Here is a 25135-nt window from a genome sequence, read left to right as displayed (position 1 = left end):
TTCAAAAGACAGAAATAAGAGCTGTTGTTGCTACTTTTCCTTACTTTGTTTGCCTCTTACAAGAGAGGTGCTACTTTTATTAGCTATTGTTCTCATTAGAACTGAACCAGATACCTGTCCTAGTAACAGCAGCGAAGAAAAATATCTTCAACTATCTGAGATGCTGAATGAAATAACTGGGAAAAAACAATAACAGCAGCAGCAAATTTTTAGTGCCCTGAACATATTTCATCCACAGCAGTGAAAATTATGCAATATCAGTAATATTGTAACACTATGATAACCTATATACATAACTCTAAAAATGCCTTCACATGATGGAGACTAAAATGGTGCAATACTGCATTGAATTTATTATTATATCACAAAAGAAAGTATCTGATCAATATTAATTTACATAGAAAAAGTGTAGTAATTAATATATATTACCAAAAATGGGTTAGAATTGCTGGTTAAAATCATGTGATAAACAGTGACTGCATGTGCAAATGTATGTATATGCATGTATCCCTATTTATGTCTCATATTTCGTAAGTGGTGGTAGCAGTACATAGAATTATTGAGTAGACCTTCAAAATGAATATTTCAAACATTTCCTTGTAGCAAATCAATAGAGCAGAAGAAACACAGTTTTGTTTTGTTTTGGTTGGCTGTTCTTGTTTGGTATTTTTTTTGATTGTTTGTTTTGTTTTCTTTTGTTTGTTTTATACACGCATGTGAATCTGAACAATGATCTATTTTCTACAAAAAAAAAAAAGCGTACTAAAATCCTTCAAAGCTAAACATTACTCACTGTTTCTGTTTATAAATGAAGGACCTTTTAAAAGTCTTTTTGGAGCTCTAAAGTTTTTTTAGCCTCTAGCTCTCATTGATTTAGATAAATTCATATTGGAGTTCAGAGGCTAATTTATGTGACTGTTTGAAAACAATTTTAGGTCAAATCCCGTTTCTGTAGGAGCATCCATTATCTCTGCCATTAATTCTGGGAGTTCTTTATTTTTGCAGCCTCTGCTCTTTAACTGACGATTTTTTCTAGCTGAGTCATCCACCTGAAAGTATGATGATGCCAGATAAAATGCTTTCTTTAAACGAAATAGGATACTTAGTTCATCCACTGCAAATAAGTTCTGTAGAAATTTAGCATTTGGTGATGTATTCTCTTTACTTTTTTTCAGGGAAATTCTGGCCTGGGGTTCAGTATTGCTGGAGGAACAGATAACCCACACATTGGGGATGATCCTGGGATATTCATTACTAAGATTATACCAGGAGGAGCCGCAGCAGAGGATGGAAGACTCAGGTAAAAGTTAACTCCCTACAGATATGTAGAAACAAAACACAGCGCTATTATAGATTGTCCTCTAGGAGTCAAGTGTGAACTGTCTTTCATGGAGCCAGAGGGACTAAATGATATGACAAGTTTCCTTTCTGCAAAGATAGGAGAACTGTTTTAAGTAGTGTAAACCAATTGAATAAGTTTAGTTAAAACCTTGATGTTGATTCTACCTCTGGCTTTGTACCAATAGTTTCAATTAGTACAAGAGATACAAAGGAGGAGGAAAAGGACATTAGCAGCAAGAAAGTCTTGACCATTATATGGTCTGGACTGAAGAACTATGTACTGTTGTTATTTATTAAGACAACCAACAGTTCCCAAGCTACAGAGACATTCCTAAATAGCTACAGATATCTGTAGAGTTATTTGCTTCCTATTGCTTGACTGTGCTGGTGAGGTATGCTTAATCTGCATTTCCAAATTATTATTTTAATTTTTGTTTTTTCCATCTGGGCAAATATGACAGATATGACTATGACTATGTTCTTTCTTTTGAGTTACCTCCGTAAGGTGAGGATTCTTGGAGGTCACTTGGAATTTGTGGTTCTCAAATGCACTGTAGCACTTCTCTTAAAACAAGAGGTACCACAGAATTGCTGATTCTTCCCTTTCTTATGGATTTAATACAGAAAGGGTTCTGACTATCTTAGACACTGACATTCATCTATCAGTTGTGAAGCTTGTTGGCAATTTAACTGGAAAGACTTGAGATACAATTCCGAAGCTTTTATGATCTCAGCACTGCAACCTAAACTATGGGAGCTTTTGCCAAAAGCAGATGGCCAAAAATTCACAAAATATGACCAGATGGTAACAATAACATTTTTGCAAAAGCCTTGTCCTTTAATTCAAAGATAAAAGTATGGGGCATTGATCAGTGAATATTTCTTTTTTAAAATAATGTTATTTTTACTAATATAACGAGTCAAGGTGTTTGGCAGAGCCTGAAGAGTTTATGATCTAAATAAGACTGTGGAGGAAAGGAAAAGGAATAATTTCATGTAACTTTGTGACTAAAGTGCAGCAATTTACCTCTAAGATGGTCATCTTGGAATCCCCTAACAGTCAGTGAAGACAAACTTAGTCATTTCTATATCATGATTCATCTTTTCCTAAAGTGAATATCTAAAACATTAGTGTTTGGAAATCAAATTTGATATGATGAAGTACATAAGATGTACTAAACCTTACTACAAACAAGAAAGAATCTTTTGCAAAAGAAAAAAATATATCTTTTAGTAGAGTTTTTAATTACTTTTGAAAGCTTTTTTGGTTTAAGCTATTAAGAAGACATGCATCATTGCATTTGTTTTTCTTACTATCCTTATATGAAATCAAGTATATTGTGATTCATTGCTATGCTAATTAACTACTGTAAATTTAACTCATTATTATTTGGTAATTACTGTGTTGTAAAAGTCTTAAGAAGACTTTCTAAATTCACAAAAGACGTACTAATGCAATTCATTAATCCATATTAGGATTAGAACTGGGAAGCTTTGTATTTTGCAGTAGAAGTTTATCTTATTATTGAGACTTTAATAATAGTCTCAGGATACAGTATTTCTTTTTCACATTTTGAAGTAGAATGTTATAATTTAAATTTAACTCCAGTAATAAAAATAATTGCTAAACATATATTTTGGTGTGGTACTTTTTGCTCTTCTTTTTTGAAAACAGAGTTTCTTTACACCAAATTCCTCTTTTGTTAGTAAAGAATATCCAGATGCAATTATTTATAATTGGATCAGTAGAACATTTTTTTTAGTTCAAAGAAAACGTGAAGCATCTCAAAATATGTTTCAGAAACCTGCCATGAGGGAAATGGATTGACTTAATCCTGTGGGTTTTACACACAGTAGTAAAAAAATCTCAATTTTTAAGCTGAATATCACACGGTAAGAATTATTATACTGAGTATTTTGAATTTCTTCTTGGTAACTGTATCCTCCTCAGCACTCAAAGGATTTTATTTCCTGTCTCAGTTTTCCTTGAACTCTTATAAAATTTTATAGTACATGGGAATTTGCATTAACCTATCTTTCCCACTATTACAGTCAGATGCAAGCTACCCAGTTACACCGTTAGATAATATTGCTCTTTCAGAATTTTACATAATGAAAGGGCAGAATTTGTTCAAAAACCTCATTGTGACTTCAAGAAAATTTTCAATATGAAATGCAAGACAGGTACTTCCATTGTGGCCATGATTGGGATGGTTGATGGTTAGAATAGAAGATCTTTGAGGTCTTTCCAGACTTAATGATTCTGTGATTTTATCATATAAACAAGCTTGTTTTTGATGGTGAGATTTTATTTTACAGGATTCTCCTAGAATTTTCCTCCATTCTTTGTTTTATGTGCTAGGAGGGTTTTTCACTTTGCTATGATATTAGCAAGGAAAAAATCCTGTCATGTTTTAAGAAACACATGGAAGTGTATGTATCAGTGATTTTTGCCAATAAGCCTAGATATCCTGGAGCAGTCTTCACTAATATACATGATAGTTAAGTGTACATATCAGCAAAGGCCACCCAATAGGATCATCAGCTCAGTGATGTACAGTATATCCACCAAGAAATGCGATAAGCCATGTTTCTATCAGTATCTGTAACAATTCTGTAGTCCTAGGAATCTTACCTGTGATTCAAAAATCTGATTGTTACTGTGTATGTGACTGTATACCAAAGAGTTTATTTACAGGAATGTGAGATTTTGACAGCTTTGAATTTAAGTGGTTAATGTCCAAGGTTTATTTTGGTACTTGAGCTTGAGCTGCACTCAGTAGGAAAGAGAGTTGATGTGAAAAGTGAGTCAAAAGGAAGAAAATGGTTATGCCTGAAGGCACAGTGCCCTGGTAAGCTGCCTGGACCTGTAGCTTTTTCATTCATTCTTTCTTCTAGGAAACTGGTTTTAAGTCTCTTCCCACTTGTGAACCTATCAACCTTATTTTCTTGGGAGTATGATTATTTGTAAGGAGAACTTACTGAACCACACTGAATAAACTGCATCTACTGCCAGTTACCATTGGCAGGCTAATTAGAATCAGCACGTGTGTCCCAGCCATCAGAATTTTATAGCTTAAAAACTATTAAAGGAGTGCAGTGTTTGTCTTTACTTTGCAAATGTGTCCTTCCTGATATTACTTTACTGGTTGTCAGCAACTTTAAGGTTATGTAACTGCAGCATTTTTAAGACATGTTGCCTTGTTCTACCAACATCATAATAGTCAGCCAAAGCGAAGTTTTTCCCCTGCTTTCAAACTGATCCGGTTTTTGGAAAAGGAAAATAACACACAGGCTAATTGGAGGAGACAAGAGTCTAAATAACTTGCCCTCAGTTATCTAGTAAATCAGGCAGAAAGCTTGGAATAGAATAGTGATTCCCTCTCTCCTATTTGTGTGCCTTATGGGCTTTAGTTAAATGCCTACCAGCAAAGGTTTTGAACAAATTAGATTTGTATTCTCTTCAGTTATCAACTAACCCACTGTGATGTGTCAAAGGATTATAAATTTACCTAGATCTTTGTAGTAAGTGAGGAACTCTGAAGATAAGATTTCTCATGGATATCATGTTCATAAAAATAGCACTGAGAAAAATGAATTTAAAGGCAAAGCTTGCATTCTGATCAGACTGTTTTTCTTTTTACTATTTCTGTGTCTCACTAAAGATGAACCAGGGAGGAAACACTACAAGTTCATACTGTTCATTCAAAGCTTCAAAATTAGAATTAAGAAGCACACTGGTATAGCTATTATATGCATTTTGCCTGAGAAACTCAAAGGAAAGAAGAAATGGAGGAACGTGCCATGTCTCTAATCTGGCTCAGGGAAACTGGCTCTATTTCACCACCATTGTATCAAAACAGAAGTCTGTCTGCTCTGTGATTCACTGCTTAAATTCCTGTTTGTTAACTTCTGATCTTGTATTAAGCTTATCAGTACCAGGTCTGTGTGCCTTGAAAAGGCATAAAGCTTGTTCAGGATGTTATTATAATTACTGTACTGCCACAAAACACTGATTCAAATCTGTAGTGTTTACAGGCCTCTGTCAATGCTATTAGTTCAGTACGTAATTTAGTAGTAAGTTAATAAAGAGACATTCACCCCATTAGGTAAAACATGCTTGCTTTCCAGTCGTAAATTACATCACAAATTATTGACTGCTTGTTCTGTCCTGGCTTGTGTTAGGAAGTTTGATCTTATTAACAGTGTTTGTGTACCTGTGCATATAGCTTTTTGAGGTTACTGTGATACAAAATAGGTAGAATTATTACAGGGACCCTGCACAAAGAAAAGGCAAGTCACAAAACAACTAAATTTTTATGTGTTTTTTTTTTAATTGATCATTGGATACCATGACCCACATTTTAAATTATCAGCCTACACTTTTGTTCACCAATGGAATATGTTGCCATTAAATTCTCCCTTCAGCTGCTTTCACCGCTTCACATTTCTTTCGCTGAATCTTTTTTCTCCTTTTTCTCTACATGAAGTTAGCATTCCTTATTTGGTACTGCAGACCCCCAGTATGTCTGTGAATTTGATTATACTTCTGCTTTTTCTACTTTGAAAATAATTTGATAGGCTGCTAAAAGAATCTCTTGTACTGTGTAGGGAAGAAATGGGAAATAATGTTTTGACAGATAAATTCCTAGGTAAATGAAATAGAATGTAATGGGGAGAAAAGCCATGGCTGTTCTTTGTCTTGTCGGCTTTGAAACTGATGAATTTTAATGGCCTCTCTATAGATTATAATGATGGACATTCCTGAAGTTTTGTGGTTTTTTTTTTTTTGATGTTTTGTTTGTTTTTACTTCTATTTTTAATGCACAGGATTAATTTCTGCCCAAGTAAGTTTCTGAACTGTTTCCTGCTAACCGAAACCACTGCTTGTGAATAACAAAAAGCAAAGTAACACAATATTAGGACTTTAGGTATCCTGCAGTTTTATAAAGCCCTTTCCACAAGGTGTTTTCATGCAGTGGTACTGAACTGGTCAATGGGACTCTTTAGCAGCCATCTCAGCAGAAATGTCAGTAGCCCCAGAGAGCTGCAACAGCAGAACAGCACTGTGCAGCCAAGTCCAAGTGATTAGTTCATTGACATGTTTGCACTGCTGCTGTAGTTACGAATTTAAATAGCTCAGTGATAATTCATCTGGTGTAAGAAGCCTTCTGTGGTTATGCACCTTAGAAATCATTAGCTCTCTATGGAGTGTAGCATTAGTCAAGGAAAAAATATTTCACATCTGTTCCTATGGTTAGCAGGTGTAACCCTCCAGGGTTGTGCTGAATTTTTTATCTCCCTCAATTCCCACTGAATCTGAAAATAAGATTTGGGATGAAAAGAGAACTGGGATGAAAAGAGAACTGAATTTTTTTTTTCTTTTTTTTTCTTTTTTTAAAGTTCCTTATAAACAGCAAAGGTTTGATTCTAAAACTTCGGAGAAAAAGCTCGGTTGGCTTTTTGCTTCTGACATCCCAAACAAGAAATCCTAACGCATGGTGAGACAGAGAGTCTGTTATTTCATGCGCTGTCAAAACTCTCGGCTGCTGTTTGGATAAACATTTGGACTTTCAGACTCCAGCCAAACTCTGTTTCCTGCCCATTCCTGATCTCTGTTGACACATTCCTCACTCCACTCTTACTACAGAAATTCGAGCTGGGATTTTAAATTTATGTCCCCATTGCATGCAAGTTTTAGTATAAGCCTCGCAAGATGCAGGAGTAGTTTGGGTGTGTTATTTGCATTGTGCACTTCTGCATGTTACTCTGAGTTACATCATTGCAAAAGGCAAGATTTTTTTTCACGTACTCTAAGGCGCGGAGCCTAATGGCACCAAATGTTCTGAAGCTGCTGAAGTTTCTTACAGAACTTGAACGACATGTTTTTCCCTCTTTCATTTTTTTAATGCTACACCTTTGTTTGGAAGAGCTCTTCTTAATCAAACCAGAGCGGAAGGGAGTGTTTTCTACCTGTTAGTGCAGGACCGCGTAGTTTTCCTCTCAACTTGCTCCGCCTGATCTGTGGTAACACTTTTCTTCTTTTGTGCTAAAGTTTCCCCATTTGTAAAATAGGTACAGTGATCATTATCTTTGCCTCACAGGGCTTGTTGTGAAGCTGAAACGAGTTCATATTTGCAAAGCACTTTGAGCGCCAAAGATGAAAAGTGCCTGTAAAAATACTGAGCGTGGAATTGCCTCGTGGGTTATCTGTTGTAACTGGTTTTCCTGCACAAACCTGAATATGCTTCAAACAGCACTAGTGTCAGGTGGGAGGATTTTAACCACGGGTGAAGAACAAGCAAGCATTTGGTGTACTCAGCAGCTGAAGCGTACCTAGGGCCCAAGGCAGCACGTCAGCCTTCCGTGCTCACCGAGAAGCTCTGGGCCTCAGAACCCCCCCACGGCACCAGAGCCAGCCAAACTGGAGGGCTCAGAGGGTAAGTGAGGCCTGGCAGATGTTCCTGCCTCCTCCACACCTATGGAGACTGCCCTGGGGCACCTTCCACGACCTGCAGAGCAGCCTGCAGCTGGGAGGAGCTCTGCAGCTTCCTGGTGCCTCCTTCATTCATCTCAGGCTTCACAGCGCTTTGTTTTCCTTTCCCATTTCTTTATCCCAACACCTCCCTCTCACAACATCCCACAACTGCCTACGCCTCCTTTTTCTACTTCACTGCCTCTCCGCTGTCCCACTTTGGCCTCTGGCTTTGGAGGCAGACACAAATATTCAGTCTGTGAGCAGAAGTTTTCCTTCTGGCCACCATCAGAGGCTGCTGTCTGTGCCAGCTGCCGGAGCCGAAGTGCTGACAGAGCCTGGGCGCTCTTGGAGCTTCAGAGCTTGTCTGCTCTTGGCAGTGGTTTCAGAAGGAAAGCATCACACCAGAGGCAGAGAGACGGAGGATAATTGGGGAGTTAGAGAACGGACGGAGGAATGGAAAAATGTGGTAAGAGCTAAGGATCCCAAGGATCCCAAGGATAAGAAACGGAAAGGGTGGGGGGAATAACTTAATTCGTACTGTCATTTTTGAGGAATGAATGAGAGAAGAGTACTTGCTGCATATATGTCTTGTGGAAGAGGTTAATAAAGAAAATCAGGCTGAACTTTGAGAACCTATTGTGGGGAATCCTCCTGCCCACCCTCTGCTCCCCCTCCCCATCCTGCCCTCCCTGCCTACATAAAGCTGTCTTCTCCCTGTCATGAGATTGCAGTCAAAATCAAACATTTATATAACGACATGGGCTCATCAGGCCCAGCGGCTGATCAATTACTCACCAGGCCAGTGGTTGCTAACTACCTTTGGCAGACCTCAATCATCTAACCCGTGTGTGTGCTCTCCACTCTTTCAGATCTACTGTGTTCAGTAACTTTGTACTTGGTTTTAAGGAGCTGAAGGCAGGAATTTCAGGTCTGATAAGTAAAAAATAGTCTTTCATGGGTGGAAATACGTTGTTTTTCATCTTTTATCCTGGTGTGTTTAGGGAAAGGAAGAATTCATACCCAGCACAGCAGTTTTACCCAGGCATATGTTTGTGGATCACGATCCCTAACTCTGCTTCAACTGAATCTTGCATATTCTGTGAGAAAGGAAATCTATAATATGCAGGAAATGTCTTAAAAGAACAATATGTGAAGTAAAAGATCATAAACACTGTACAAAATTACTGCAGGTGTAGTTAACCTACCAAATGAGAATTAATTTGTTTTGAGTTATGCTAACCAACCAGTAGTTGGAAGTTTGATGCAGAAAATCGTTTCATGATAAATGAATTAGAACAACTGCATTTCTGAGTACATCATATAGAAACAAGCTCTGATTCTGCCTTCAGGATATTTGTGACGAAGGAAGAAAAATAGAGAGGTTCTCCTATTATATGTGCATTTAGTTTTAGCTTTTCAAAAAAATTTATGCTTGAATCTGTGTGTGTGTAAATCGAATGAATGCTAGCTACTCCTCCCTCTCAACTCTAAAGCTACACCCTGTAAGATGAGTTGCTTTTAGCTAATGACTACTTCCCATTCTTAAAGTGTGTGTAAAGGAGGCTCTGGGAGGTGTAACCAAGTGAGGTTTTTCTTCTCTTCTCACTCCACATTAGTTTTAAGCATCCCAAACACCTCTAGATTTCATCAGACAAAAAAAAGAATGACAGTTTTTACAGTGTTGTTGTTTGCTTAATTCAACTTTGGAGCAGACATATGAGAAACTGTGGCAGTATTTTTTTTCCCTAAAGTGAAGATGAAGATGTAGACAGTGATATTCAAAGTTATTGTGGAATCTGCCATTTTTTAGCTCCTGGATATTGTTAGCTATGTTCCACGAGGTCACCATGAATAACTTTCAAATACTCCCAAGTCAGTACAATGCAGTAAGCATTCATACAGTTTCACGAAGCTTCAGCTTTTATACAGCTTTGAATATAATAAGGTCAAATTAATGTTCTGCAGTTTCAATTTTAAAATTTTATGAACACATTCACTCTTATGGCTAAGAATTGACTCGGGTTAACTGCTTACCAAATTTATTTTGGAAATGAGCAATTTAAAACATAAACCCTTAGTGCATTAGGCAGTAGAAGATTTTTTTAAAGTTTTCAGTTGTGGGGAATTGTTTAAATCATACATTTATTCAACCATTTATTTATGTGACTTGTAATTGATTAAATAAGCTGTTTTTTAAGTCTAGTATCTTTGCAAGCATTTTTAAATGGGGAGCTGGCTGCCTAACCTCATAAAATATTGCTGTCCTCTGAAAAGACTTCAGCATATTATACTACAGCTGAGCAAACACTTCTTGATACAAAAGGAGATCCAAATTTCTTTCAGTGACAAAGGGAAAAGAATAATTCAAAGCTGCCTTCATTCACAAAAGTAGTGGTTACATCAGTTTCAGCTCACCTCTGAAGGGAAACGTGCATTCTCCATCCTTCTCTCTCTGTAGAATATGAGCCCACAGCTTTCAGAGAAGTTATCAGATCAATAAACTGGAAGGACAGTGAACAAGATGTCCTTTATTCTTTCCTTCCAAAATTGTTTTGCTTCCTGAAAGACAAGAAATATAAGCTGAGTCAGAAAGGTTTTGCAGTGAGTGTGCTGTTTAGAGAGTCAGGTACAGTTGTGAGCCAGAGTCCACTCTCTGAATATCATGAGGAAAGATCAGGGGAACCTACATTACTTTCAGGTGTTGGTACAATTTCTATAATACGTCTAAAGTCAAAGAAAGAGGCAAAAATTATTTTTAGTCTTGTATTGAGGATGCTTTCCTCAATAATGGGGAGATTTTGTCTGCCATTTAAGGAGAGCAATACATTATACAAAGTGGAATAGCTTCAGTGATGGAATCATTTTTCTAGGAGGCAATTGTGGATAATGAGGCAGCAGACGGTTGTTTTGATTTTTGTTTCCCTAACTATCATCTAACCTTTTATTTATTTTATTCTTTTTTTATATTATTATAATTCCAAGTATATTAGAATGAAAAGACTTGTTTTAACTTGACTGGAATTTTTTTTTTCACTGTAAAACAATGTCATTTCTAAGAAACTAAGCACAGTAAAAACAGGTTTGACGTGAACTGCATTTTTTTCAGAGTTCAGCTATATCTAAGTCTGTAGGTACAGCTGAGAGGAATTCAGTTAAATAGAAAGATGGAGGGGAGGGGGGGTCCATCTCCAAAATGTTATCACTCCTGGTAAGTACTGTGACCACTAGATCAGCTGCATGCTTTTGGTTTGAAGAGTTTGTCTACCAGGGCCTTTCTTCCTATAATGAAAAATCAGTTATCAAAGACAAGAGATTATGTCCCATTTCCTAACCACAGAAGAGAAGCAGAATATTGAGAATGACTAGGGATGAATGTTTGCTCTCTGTTCTAATGACAGGATTTGGGGACAACAAATAAAGATATTTATTTATTTAACTGGATGTTAAATTTAGGTGGGTTTTGAAAACAATTAAATGAATCCGTGGAACCTATCCCAGGCTGTTAAATTTAAAGGAGTGATTCAGGAAACCCCAAGTCATCAGCATCTGAAAATGTGTTCTGGGTAAATACTGTGTTAGGCTTTTCCTATACCATTTTTTTGGAAAGAAACAGCAGGCCCAATGGACCTTTGGCCTGGTTTATGGCTTCATGTGGCTTTTATCTTTGCAGCCATGGAAGCACCTTAACCCACACACCTTAGCTCTGATCTCCCCTGAAGCACAATCATCAAGGGGCAGAAGTGTTCCCATTGGGCAAAGGACTAGGTGGATTCCTTTCCCCTGGGGGGATGTGGTTGGTCAGGGAGCTGTAAGAGAGGTTTTTGCACTTTGGAGCTACAACTGTCTTTTTCCTAATTTTATTTCTCCTAGTAGCCATTAATGGGCCCTCTCTTGAAATCAGTTGGATTGTGCAGGAGCTCAAGGTACCTCCAAACGAACTCTGAGTTCCAGAGTGGTATAATGTGGCATTTTACCCATTATAATTGGCTGTAGACATATGGTAAACATTGTTTCAGATGGCTTTCCATGCTAGATCTACTGCTGTCAGTGTATTTGCTGGCGTGTGTCACCCTACTTTGGATTTCACCGTACCAGTTTGATATAACATGAATAATCTTTGGGTTCAGACTCTCTTGGATTCTACATATTACCTTGGTAGATATTTTTAATGAAGAGGTGTATATAAGCACCTCCAAAGAAATAGATACCTCATAATAAAGCCACACTGCCTAAAAGGATAAAAGAATCTGCTCATTGTGGTGGAAAAGGGTTAACTGGAGGAGAGTCCCATCCTCACTCAGGAAGTTCTCAGAACTAGGATAAAACGCAGAAATGATCCAAAGTATCTTAAACAACAGATAAACTGCTTTTTAGCCAAGGTTTTGCCTGGAGTGAAGTCTTACAGCTGAGCTTAAGACCTTTAAAATGTATTTTTTAAAAGAGATAAAAGAAAAAAAGCAAATGCTGATGTATCCTCCATTGAAATTGTGTGAATAGGAACATATTCAATGTTCTAAATATATTTTTTTCCAGCAGTTTAAAGGCTGCAGGGATTTTTCCACTCCTAATTATATAGTGTGCAATAAATTGTCTTTTTCTGACTTACAACTTCCAAAATAGAACTTACAGTCATGGATGAAACCTAGTGAGAGGGGAGAAGAGATGCTGTGCATGATAAGGATCTGTTGTGCTAATATTTTTTACTGATATTGTTACCAGTTATTGGCTTGAGTTCCAAATCTGTTACTACTATGCAGACTTTTTAATACATTGACATTTAGTATGTCTGCTGCATTAAAAAAGCCACAAGTAACTAATGCAATAACAATGGACAATAATTGCATGTGTCTTCTGATAGATCTGTAGCTGTGCTGGCTGCATCTCCAATCTCAGTACAGCCATATTATAAACAGATTATGGAAATTCAACATCATTTCAGGCAGGTGCCTATTCTGAAGTTCAACAATTCGCTTTTAGTTTGTCTTCGAGAAATGAACTCACAGAATCACAGAATTGTAGGGGTTGGAAGGGACCTCCAGAGATCATTGAGTCCAACCCCCCTGCCAAAGCAGGTTCCCTGCAGCAGGTCACACAAGTAGGTTTCCAGGCGAGTCTTGAATATCTCCGGAGAAGGAGACTCCACAACCTCCCTGGGCAGCCTGTTCCAGTGCTCCGTCACCCTCACCGTGAAGAAGTTCTTACGCACATTCGTGCGAAACTTCCTATGCTGCAGCTTATGTCCGTTTCCCCTCGTCCTGTCTCCACGTACCACTGAAAAGAGACTGGCCTCACTGCTATGGCTGTCACACCTCAGATATTTATAGACCTGGATCAGGTCCTCTCTCAGTCTTCTTTTCTCAAGGCTAAACAGACCCAGTTCACTCAGCCTTTCTCCATAGGGAGATGCTCCAGGCCCTTCACCATCTTTGTGGCCCTCCGCTGGACTCTTTCCAAGAGATCCCTGTCTTTTTTGTACTGGGGAGCCCAGAACTGGACACAGTACTCCAGATGAGGCCTTACCAGGGCAGAGTAGAGGGCGAGGATCACCTCCCTCGACCTGCTGAACACACTCTTTTTAATGCACCCCAGAATGCCATTGGCCTTTTTGGCCACGAGGGCACACTGCTGGCTCATGGCCAACCTGTCGTCCACCAGGACGCCCAGGTCCCTCTCTGCAGAGCTCCTCTCCAGCAGCTCATCCCCCAGCCTGTATTGGTGCATGCAATTATTCCTCCCCAGATGCAAGACTTTACACTTGCTTTTGTTAAAAGTGAAATGAAAATCCTCTGGTAACAATTCTGTTAGTCAAGTTGATGTAACCTTAAGCCTTGTTGGATGGGAAGCCTTGATGGATGGGAAGCTTTGGATGAAGCTTTTGACAGCATTACAGTAGGCATTTCTACCTCCTAAACCATCAGTGGATTCTATATTCTTCCATATAGTGATGAGGAATTTCCTCCATTCTTTCTGGTGCAGTCCTACATGGCTGTTGCCTTTTGGAAGGCAAGAGCTTAGTGGTAGTTTCTCCTGGACAAGGAAATCAGAAAAGTATCTGACACACTGCACCTGTATAGAGGGAATGAGCAGGGTCTGCTGTGCGTAGGCTTTTTCTACTGCTCCTCTGCTTCTTCTCTGCTTCATCATTTAGGAGGGAACAAGCTAGATTTTTACTTTTCTCTTGGAAAGATGAATTGCTCTTTCTAGGTCAAGGTTGCTGCAGAGATCCAAAGGAGAACACAGTGAGCTATGGGGGCAACTAACACAATTTTATGTCACTCTCCAAAACCTTATGCCAGAAGGTGTGGGCTGAAGACTGGTGGTCTGCTGCAGGACACACTGGGTTTTCATTACATACTGAAAAAATCTGTACATATACTTACATGAAAAAAATGTTCCTAGGATTGGATTTCCATCTTTGGCTGACAGTCAGGCTGATTACTGGTGTAAGTTGTCAGGCTCAGCAGGAGCAGATTGAACTGAGCACATCCTGCTTCTCACAGGACTTGTCAGCTCAGCCTGCTCCATGCAACCAACATACAGAAACTGGTTTGCCAGTACAGGTGGAGGAAGCTTCCATCTGGCTGTATTTACTCACAGAAATGGTATGCATGAGTTTAGTTCCCCATCTTCACACACACACGCACACACACGCCTCTGTGAGTGGTGGGAGTTCTTGGCCCTCATCTCTCATTTCTAAGGCTGGCTGAATGAAGCCAGAAGGAAGCAGAGAGCTGTTTTTGTTAATTATTTGTTATTTATGCTCAGTATACCTAGGCGTTGCACTGGGCATTTTTCCTTAGCTGAGCAAGAAAGTGCAGACTTTCCTCAAGCAGAAGACAAAGGAGTTGGGAAGTAGGTGGGCTTGTCATCCTCTGAAGGTTATGGAAAAGAAGCTAAGCGACCTGCTCAGAGTTGCATAAAAAGGGTTGGGATATCACTGGACCAGCAATTTAATGGAAAAACATTGTGTTTTTTCCACAATTTATTTAATTGCTATTTCCCACATGCTAGAGAATTAAGAGAATAAAACTGTTTATCTTCTGTCTTGGATCTGCAACTCTTTGGTTTCAGTCCTTACTTCTCTCAAGACCACAGACAGCTCTGCTCCCTCTACTGCACTCTCATGAGACCACGTCTGCAGTGCTGTGCTCAGCTCTGGGGCCACCAGCACAAGAGAATGGAGCTGTTGGAGCAGGTCCACAGGAGGTCACGAGGATGATTAGAGGACTGGAGCACCTATCCTATGAAGACAGTCTGAAAGAGTTAGGATTGATCAGTCTGCAGAAAAGAAGGCTCTGTGGAGACCTCAAAGCAGCTTTCCAGCACATAAAGGGGTCCCATGGCAAACTTGGAGACGGTGTCACACTCTATCGGGGTGTGTAGAAATAGCATAAGGGGTAGCAGCTTTAAACTAAAAGGTAGATTAATTAGGTATAAGGAAGAAATTCTTCACTATGAGGGCAGTGAGGCCCTGGCACAGGCTGCCCAAAGAAGCTGTGGGTGCCCCATCCCTGAAGGTGCTCAAGGCCAGGCTCAATGGGTCCTGATCAGCCTGATCTGGTGGGGGGTGTCCTTGCCTTTGGTGAAGAGTTGAAACTGGATGGTTTTCAGGGTGCCTTCCAACCCACACTGTTCTATGATTCTATGACTTCAGTTTGTAGAAAGAACCATAATATGAAAATGAGATCTGAGATTTTCTTCTGCTTTTGTTTTATTCCTTTATTTTTAAATTGAACATAACAATAATTATAGTAGTTTACAATGGCAGAAGGAGGCCTGAGGGTGTTTATGATTTTGCTAAGGAAATTGGATCACGTATCTAAGGATCATTATACCTAAAGAAACAGTATGTCCCATGGAACATGTGTATCACTGGCATTTAGTTTTAGCTCTGTGTTCTTAATTGGAAAGGCGGATTTGAAGACTACATTATTAGATTTGAGATCTTTTATTCTTCATTCTTGGTTGAAAATTAAATAAAATAATCATTATAATAATGCAAAGAAATTATATGAGCCAGTACCAATAATCAGGTTTTCTACTGTTTTACTTATCATGGCATGGGAAGGGTGTGAGTGAGAATTAGAAAAAAAAAGGGTAGGTGGAAGTCTTCCCTAACTAATGGACTAGGCTGATTCTCCTGGGGTCAGATACTATATTTATATTATGAATCACTGATATCATTAAGAAAGAAGAATAATCAGTGCTTTCAACTTGCCACCTATAATCTTGTGCTCCTGCTTAAAATGTTGTGTTCTTGTGACTTCTGAAACTAAAACAAAACAAAACAAAAAGCATCAGTCCCTTTTTATAGAAAGGGACTTTTATAGAAAAGGCTGGACAAAAGTAGAAGCAAAGAAATATAGTGGAAGTTCAGTGCTTCCTTTAGCAGATACCTATGGAATTTTATGTTGATTCTCCCTTAATAATATTTTTTGTATCTTGATTTCTAAGCTTTGACTAAAGTTCATATCAATTTTAGCTTTGTAGAGAAGATAGTAAGAAAGACATTAGATTTGCTAATGTTAGCTTTTCTGCAGTAGAAAACATGATAACTATATTTGTGTAACCAGGGCTACCACACTAATAGGTTACTAATGAGTCTAGAAGTGTCTGGATGATAGCTAAGACCCATAGATTACTGCAAATTCAGTTTCATGATTGTCCCATGGAACACAGATCAGTTCCTTGTTGCTGAGACCATGGTTGATTCCAAGTAGTTTATTTCAGGAGTTGCAAGTGGGCTAATGCACCCTGACAGGACCATTTGGACTTCTGGGGCTCTTTGCTGCTGTACTAGGCTGCTTTGGGTTTCTCTGCAGGGCACCATATTGCACAGAACAGTCAGAAATAAATAATCATTACGAGTTGTCACCTACTGTATTTCTAACAAATGCCTCAGAGTTCTGCTTACAACTTGAATGAAGCAATTATCAGCTTTTCAAGGATGTCTGCACTGTTTCTTGAAATCAGTGATCAGAAAACTCAGATGAAGATAGTCAAGTTTAGAACAAAGTTGTTAGAAGCCCTTAAAGTATAGCATTTTTCCTTAATTAATCCAACCACTCACTTGCTTTGAAGATAGCAATAGCTACTGGTAAATCTCTGCGTTCCTGACCTTCCTCCTAAAAGGCAAAATCTCTCTCATATTTATTTCATCAGTGGTAACTATCCTGGCATAATAGTAGGGTGTATTGTATTCTGTATTTTTTTAACCAAATTTCTTCATAACTCAATTATTCCACAAATTCTAATATAATATATCCATTTTGTTACAGTATTTAGGTGAGCCAGCATGCCGTGGGAAGTGTTGCCTCAGTCAATTTTCACTCAGCAGTAACCTGCATGGGCGATTCAACTGACTTGAATAAATTTATCTACATGAGTATTTTGGCTAAAATGGAAATTGGATTACCTCAAAATTTAATTATAGACTTATACGCTGTGCTGAACTGAGATATGAAGTCCCTCTATTTCAAGGAAACAATAGCATGAACATTGTTTCTGGGCTTATGTTCTTTTAAAATATTTTGGGAATTAATTGTCTTTCTTCTTTCTTTTTTTTCTTTCTTTCTTTCCTCTTTCCTTTTCTCCTTTCTTTCTTTTTGTTTCCAACCTGGTACAAGCAGTTTCCAAAGTACTTTCAATTACATATTACTTTTCAAAGATACATGAGAAAATTTATTCAAGAACTTTATGAACTCATAACATCAACAGATGTTGAGGTTATATTAAGTCTTAGCAAGTCAGGTTCTCCATTTTGAGACTCCTTTTTAAGAATTCTTTTCATCTAGAACTAGAGAAATAGTTTCTTAAGTGTCATGAAAATCATCGCAGCTTAGAGTAAAACTTCCTTTCCTACTTTCTTGCTCATTAGAAAGCTTTATAATTTTTTACAGTATGTATCTTAAAAAGTAACTGTGAACACACTGTACTAAAGTATATAGTGTCAAGTTTTACAAGCAGAGTGGCAATAATGTAATAGTGCTGATGCTATTAAATAAATGCTTTAATAGTAAAAATTCTCTTGTTATGGAAACAAGACTCATTGGAACCATTTCTTCCCACTTGGAATTTTTTTTTTTTTTAAGTAGTATAGATATAGATATAGCATTTGCATTTCTACCAAATTTATGATAAAGCCATAGGAATTCTATCGGTACAAACATGCATGCACCTGCACGCTCCCATCTGTGCATGTTCTTCAATATTTTATTTATTTCTAACTAGAAAGTTACATAAACTAAACAATTCATCTCTGTGTTTGTGAGGGAAATAAAAACCTGGGGTTCCCAAAGAATATATGTCCTAGCGCTAGGTGTTTTCATCATAGTAGACTGAATGGGATGATTGCTGTCAGTCTTGTTTCTGCACTGATAAATTTTGTGTAGAAACAAAATACTAAAGTACTTCCATTATGGAGCAGCTTTTTATTATCTCACATTCATACAACCATAGAATTTGTCAGGTTGGAAAAGACGTTCAAGATCATCGAGTCCCACACTGCTAGTATTAATCTGTGTATGTTTTATTAAAGATGCCTTTACTATTTTAAAGTAGATAACTCTAAATGGCCAAATTTCAGATAGTAAAGTGAGATTCCTGTTGGAGTGTAAAAATCATTTTCCAAAGGCTTTTTCAGTAAATAGATATATATGGCTTACTGATTTTAGCACGTTAAGTACAATTCCATGTCCTTCATTGACTTGCTCCATAAGATTTGTCTTTTTTTCCTTGACAGAAGGCTTCAGCAGAACCTTAATGAGAGGTTTTTAGATATATAGAACTACCTAGTAGTATTGATATTTATCAATGCAGAGCACAGCATATATGAAAACAAAAGAAATGTAGCCCTTCTTTTTAGTAGTTTTATAATCTTTTCCCACCTTTTCATTTTCATAACCAATCAATAGCTAAAATCCTTGGTTTTCATTATCTATATTTCGGGTATGACAATGAGAGTCAGAAATGTGTCAAGAATCAGATATACAGCAACATTTAATAGAAGGACAGCTCAACATAGGCATAATTACTATCCAAGAGGAAGTAGCAGGATGCATTCATAATTTATTTAATAGAATAAAGTAATTTATATTAGACCACTTATTAATTTGACAGCCAAACCAGACAATTATGCATTTCAAAAATGATTACTCCTGGCATTGATGGAAACCAGGAAGTCAAATTACTGGAAAAACTGCAAAATTTGCCATACAGAATTTATTATCAGAATGGGAGTTTCAATGTTGTGCCCTTCCTAAGACAGACCAATAGTCAGTTGAAGGCTATTATCAATTCTTCTCCTAGTAAAGTTTCTTTGAAAATACTGATAACACAGAAAATCTTTGGTTTCAAATAATATTTGAAGTTTTGGCTTTATTTTATTGTTTTTTGTTTTTTGTTTTTTTAAGCAAAAACAGCAGCACAAGAAAGTAAAAAAAAAAAATCCATCCTAAGTTCTTGGAGTTCAGATAATCTTTTGTGAAAACCTCATTCTCCATTTATATGCCACAACTTTGCAGCAATATACAAAATAGGGAAAATACTACATCTAATTAGGTCATTTTGAGGGTGAATAAATTAGTTCAGGCCCATAAAAATATAGTGAATATCCAAAATAAGATTATGAGGGATTTCTTCTAGTATTCTATGAAAAACATATGTTGTTACCAAACAGCTTATTTTGGAGTCTACACTTAGAGCTTAACTTTGTACTTTGATGAGTTAGAATTTTTTGGCTGTGTTGAAGAAGTAAGATAGATTTAAGAAAGTATTTTACAATCTCTCTGTATTGAATTAAATCAATAGATTTCCTTAAGAGCAATGGTAGTAGTCATACCATGCATTGTAACTAGATTATACTGTTTAGTACAAACTTTTTTAACTAAGTCTGTAAAAACAAGTTGTTTATTATTTCCATCACCCTAGTGGCTCCAACCCCAGTTTGTGATGGAAGATGGTAGGTGTGAGTAGGCATGATTTAATTTGAATCCAGTATGTATTTTGGAGAATTTGTGCATTCTGTTTCCATCTCACTGCTGATTATAGCATATTGCACTATTGCATCTGGCAAACTTCCCAATTAAGTGGTTATTGTTTTACTGACAAAACACTGCTCAGTCTAAAATAACATGGTTCTTTCTTTTTCTTGAAGGGTCAACGACTGCATCTTGCGAGTGAATGAGGTGGACGTGTCAGAAGTCTCACACAGCAAAGCCGTGGAGGCCCTAAAAGAGGCTGGCTCCATAGTTCGATTGTATGTTCGTCGAAGGAGACCTATTCTGGAGACCGTGGTAGAGATCAAGTTGTTCAAAGGCCCTAAAGGTAAATATGAAAATGAATACACGTCCATTTTAAGCTTGATGTTTAACCTCTCTCATAGATGAAACAGGACCTGTCTTTGTTGACTGGTTAACTGCTTAACCTGTCAATTACAGAAATACAGTGAATTTAGGCTGGCAGAACCTGGATTCATGATTCCGTGTGTTTTCATTACATATAAAGAAATGCAAGACATTGTGATTTGTGTGATGTAATGTTTCTTGTAGAGATGGCTTCTTACCTCCAGAATAAATGCAAGATACAGAAATTGTATGCTTTTCAATGACGGAAGATACATTTCTTCTAAACTTACTCTACTGAGATCCTTGGAGTTCATTGAAGATGCTATAACATAATGAGATTCTGAATTCTTCCTTTTTTAAAGATTGTTTCATGTATGTCCAACTTTTCCTTTCTACTTTCATGTTGATGCTTTTTCCTACAATTCTCTTTAGAACAAGGAGACAGGAGCACTAACTTACCAAGGTACATAGAATAATTTCATTTTTTCCTTCAAAAAAATTCCATGGATGTCTAGGATAAGACCAGCACTAGTCTAAATACCTTTATCATTTCAAAGAGAACTTTATGGCTACCTGTGGATAAAAAGACTGACAGCATCAGTACAAATTCTAGTGTCGAACAGAAAGCAGAATATTATTTGTTAAGGTGAAATTTTAACCATATAAAACTGTGTGTTATCACCTTAACTTTGTAAAAAGTATTTAACTGTAGAAATTACTTTTTAACAAATTTAAATGTATTGTTTTTCCTAACTGAAATTTCCCTCTAGCTACTAGCTGTTAGATAATGAGCTATTTTTCTTTATATCTGATTTCTGGTCAAAGAAAATGATTATTTACACAGTACACGGGAACAGAATGAACATATTTATTTGTTCCATAACAATTGTTTCATAAGAAAGACTGTAATTAGTAGCATATGCATGAAATGAATAAATTTGCATGTCATATATGGCATGCACGAGAGATTATTCTACTTTTTTCATTTACATGGGATAATCTGTAGGTTTCTTTCATTGGTGTCTTTTATCTTTCAAATTTTGTGAATATTACAGTATATTCCTAGTAGTTTTTGATACCAGCATTGGAGTCTTCTTGTTTCTAATACATGTGGAATTGCTGAGATTACCCACCCACAGTTCATAAAGTGCACTGTTTCTAATATCCTCTATACTATGTCTCTTCTGTTCTCTGAAAGAGCACTAAATCTGCAGAAGGGCTCTTGGCAAACGTTACAATAAATTTAAACATGCATCTGAGGTTGAACCCCTGAAAGTCTGGATTCCAGTGGCCAATTAGATTGCTAAACTATCTTTCAGAAAAGTGTATCTGCTGAGACTTTGTGTGTGTGTAATCAGAATAGTAGTGCAGGGAGCAGTAGTAGTTATAAAATATTGGAATTAAACCAAGTGTGTGATATGACAGTCATTTTGAGTAACCTACAGGTAAAGAACTTAAAATAAACATATCCTTTCAGATTGTGATGAAACAGAAAAAGTTATTCACCAGACCGAATAATAGACACATTGTGGAAATGGACAGGAAAGGGAATCATTTATTAATAACTTTTTTTGGCAAGATATTTTGAAATTTATTTCCATAAAATGGAGTGGATGCCAATAATGTATTTCTTATGAAAAGGTAAAAAAGCTTTGCAGCTTAGTGCTATAGATATTCAATTTTGTAGGTGTATTTTTATGAATAAAAATTTTACAACAAGTAGGTGCTAGAAATATTGAATTTTATTGCTAAGCTGAATATTTTTAAAATTTTCATTTCAGTATAAGCAAAGTGATATAACAGGAAACTTGGTAAATAAGAAAAGCTGATGAGATTGTTGCTTGCAAAATTGTTCTCTTTTCTCATTCTAATATGGGTAATAAATTGCTTGCTTTCTATATTCCACACATGAAAAAATCAGAATCATATTAATGCTAATTGTAATGGCTGTAGTAGTTCTGTATTTTGTTTTGTTTTAATTTTTCAATATTATCCATTAAAACTAAGATGTTGAGAGGAAGCAAACTCATGGCATAATCCTGTCAGTTTTGACTGTAGGTTTCAGTACTAGTCAACTGCAGGATGCTTATCTACTCATAGTTCAGGCAATTTATCTGAGAACTGCTCTTTCAAACCTTTACTATACAGTGCAGTAATATACATACCAACTCCTGTCTCCCTACTCATAAGCTCATTCAAAGAGTAAAGAAAATGAATGTGCTTCTATACAAGGCAGTTGTGTCACACTGAATCTGGAGTAGTAAATATCTTTTCAGATGCTTCTTTTCCTGCTTGTCTCCTTCATATATTATTGAATTAATTCCTCACTGTTTGAGATTTTACCAGAAAAGGGGAAGTACTGGGTTCTCTATAACCATGTAAACATGGAGGTCACTAGCTTGCCTAGATATGTACAGTAGATCATATATTTCAGCACTCGAAAATGATAAAGAAGGAAATTTGCAAGGCATTTCATTTAAATATTCTTTTAATTTCCTCTGAGACATTCAGAGCAAGGGCATTACAAGATGTGAGTCCATAAAAGTTGGATTATTTAATACATGTTGGCTTTTCTAGCTAGCAAGCAGAATATGAAGGACAAAAGTTTAGTGAGCACAGTGATGGATAGGTTGATGGTTGGACTAGATGATCTTAGTGACCTCTTCCAACCTTAATGATTCTGCAATTCTATTCTATGTTTTAGACCCTTCTGATTTCAGGTTTCAGTGCAATTGCACCTGATGTTTTATAAAAAGCTTTCTTAGCATCTTGCATGATTAAAGGCACTGTAATTCATTCACTTACCTTTTTTGAAAAAGAACTAAATAAAAGACACAAATGAGTTGCACAAAGGAAAACCAAAGTTCCAAACAGAACTGCAGCTATGTAGATATTCAAAGCTGTGCATTCACTAGTTCACCACACCTGATTGATATTATTGACTGGTGTCTATATTAAGTGTCTGGAAGGTAATTTCTAACTCTGATCACTGCAGGATTGTTCTGTCTTTCATTTGCCTGGGAGATCGTGTTATGAATGCCTCTTCTGTGTCTCCTCATTCAGATATACAGTCTTAGTGATTCACTGCTACAGCTTTGCATAGCATTTAGCAAATGGTAGGTGTTTTACTTCAGTCATTCTCAGGACCATCTACAAATTGTAGCATGCAATGGCTTTGCAGTGGCTGATATTTGTAAAGGGGAAGGATATGTAAAGGACCTTTCTTGTTGAAAATCAATGGAATTTACACACTGTTGAAAACCGTCCTAAAATATTGTTTTCTTCTTTCACTGTACTGAAACATAACAAGACTAACATAATGATAATGGATTTTATGTGCTACAGGATTTGCTTCTCAGGAGCAAGCAGACAGACATTCTAAACAAAGCAATTTACTGGTGGCATTTGGCTTTTAGCATAAATAGTGGATTACCCTCATATAAGACCCTATATGTGTTCTATGTTGAACAGTGAATTATGAACTTCAGCCACTATTCAGAGACTGCAGAGCTCAAACTGCAGAGCTCAAACCAAAGGAGTTCCACTGGCCTCTGTGGTCAGTGGAATTTTCAGGAATTCCATGCTGTTCTATTACACTGTAAATCTGCTTTTTACTAAAATCAGAAGTATTAAATAATGTGCTTCCCATAACATTAGTTATAGAAATTAAACTTGGGTTTGTTTTTTTTTTCATTTTTGAAGAATCAGCCCGCAACTTGAAAAAGTACCATTGTTAAACTAGTAGTCAGAAACTACATATACACACAGTTTGTGTAATACTTTCTGTACCAATATCTAACTGATAATTTAACCTCTGATACTATATAATAGAGGAATAAAAAAAATAAAAAAAATGCTGAAAACACCGTTTCCAGTAACTATAGCAGTACTGGATCACATAATAAATTTCAGATTTCAATTCTATAGGAAATGTAACATATGAAAGAAAACACAGCTGCAGAAATGAAGCTGAAGCTCGGGATGTATGAAGCAGAACAGCTGAGTACCGGGAAGCTTGAGTGGGAAAATGGCAGACTTAAAAACATTAAAAAAGAAACAATATGAAGTGCAGCTGATTCTACCATCTGGATCTTCTAGTGGCTTGAGAACAGAATTATACAGAAATAGGATTAATTTCCTTCACCCCTATGGTAATTCAATAGTAACCATCAGTGTTTTAACTGCAGCAGTCTTGCAGCAGTGGCCACAGCTGCCATTTTATTCACTGTATTTTAGATGAAAAAGCTCTGAACTGAACCACAGCTACATCTCTGTTTTGTTGGCTGTAAGTATGCCTTTTTTTCATTCCTGGCGAATTCAACCAATGATACATTTTTGAGCACGTTCACCCCACTCAACTTTGTGCCCTTAAAAAAAATCTCTGGGGGCACTTATTCCTCTAGTCCTTTCCTTCTTTCAGAATTAGGGCCTTTTGGGGATTTTTCATTTAACCTCTTCAGGGTGTTGTTATGTTTTGAGACTCTCCATTAGAAATTAATGCCTCTATTAAGCACTGTTAGCCCAGTCCTATATGTTTCTGCAGATAACTATCTTTCCTATCTTATTTTACTTCTTAAAGAGGAAATATTAAGCTGTGGCATCTCAGTAAAATACTCAGAAATAAGATGGGATGAATGCTAAGGACATAACATGCATGTATTTTTTAAGTTATGTAAACTCATCTAAATATTAGATGAAGTCATGCAGCATAACCCATTCCAGAGTTTCCATTTCCTTGTTTTGCTGTGGTGGCCTGAAGTGAGTGTGCAGAACGTGGGAGATTTGCTTTTCACATAGCTAGCTGTTTAATTCTTGATGACAGTAGTTAAAGTGACTGGGTAATAACGAAGCTTCCTACTGTATTTGGAAAAGAATCACTACCCTTTAAATAGCATATTTTTCAAATCCTTGCTTAGTCATGGAATTTTCTTGAAAAGATGCAGACATTTTCACCATCAGTGGTTTCACTGCA

The 25135-nt window shown here is 37.0% G+C and overlaps 1 protein-coding gene across 2 annotated transcripts; it reads left to right on the top strand.

The window, feature by feature from the left end:
- The first annotated feature begins 1174 nt into the window (after window positions 1-1174).
- Window positions 1175-20591, top strand: LOC109365506 (disks large homolog 2-like). 2 transcript variants are annotated; one of them, XR_002111170.2, is made up of 2 exons: window positions 1175-1300; window positions 19974-20591. XR_002111170.2 is itself a non-coding variant. In XM_019612341.1 (2 exons), the coding sequence occupies exons 1-2, from the start codon at window positions 8281-8283 to the stop codon at window positions 20203-20205; spliced, it is 237 nt and encodes a 78-aa protein (XP_019467886.1). In that variant the 5' UTR covers window positions 7898-8280; the 3' UTR covers window positions 20206-20220. The 2 variants fall into 2 exon arrangements, 1 of the variants encoding a protein (XP_019467886.1); XM_019612341.1 differs by lacking the exon at window positions 1175-1300 and adding an exon at window positions 7898-8285 and having other exon boundaries at window positions 19974-20220.
- The last annotated feature ends 4544 nt before the right edge of the window (window positions 20592-25135 follow it).

Source organism: Meleagris gallopavo, chromosome 1 (genome assembly GCF_000146605.3).
Source record: "Meleagris gallopavo isolate NT-WF06-2002-E0010 breed Aviagen turkey brand Nicholas breeding stock chromosome 1, Turkey_5.1, whole genome shotgun sequence".
In the NCBI taxonomy this organism is placed as follows: domain Eukaryota; kingdom Metazoa; phylum Chordata; class Aves; order Galliformes; family Phasianidae; genus Meleagris; species Meleagris gallopavo.
Note: the sequence above shows the minus strand (reverse complement) of the source record. Positions and strands in the feature narration are given on the sequence as shown.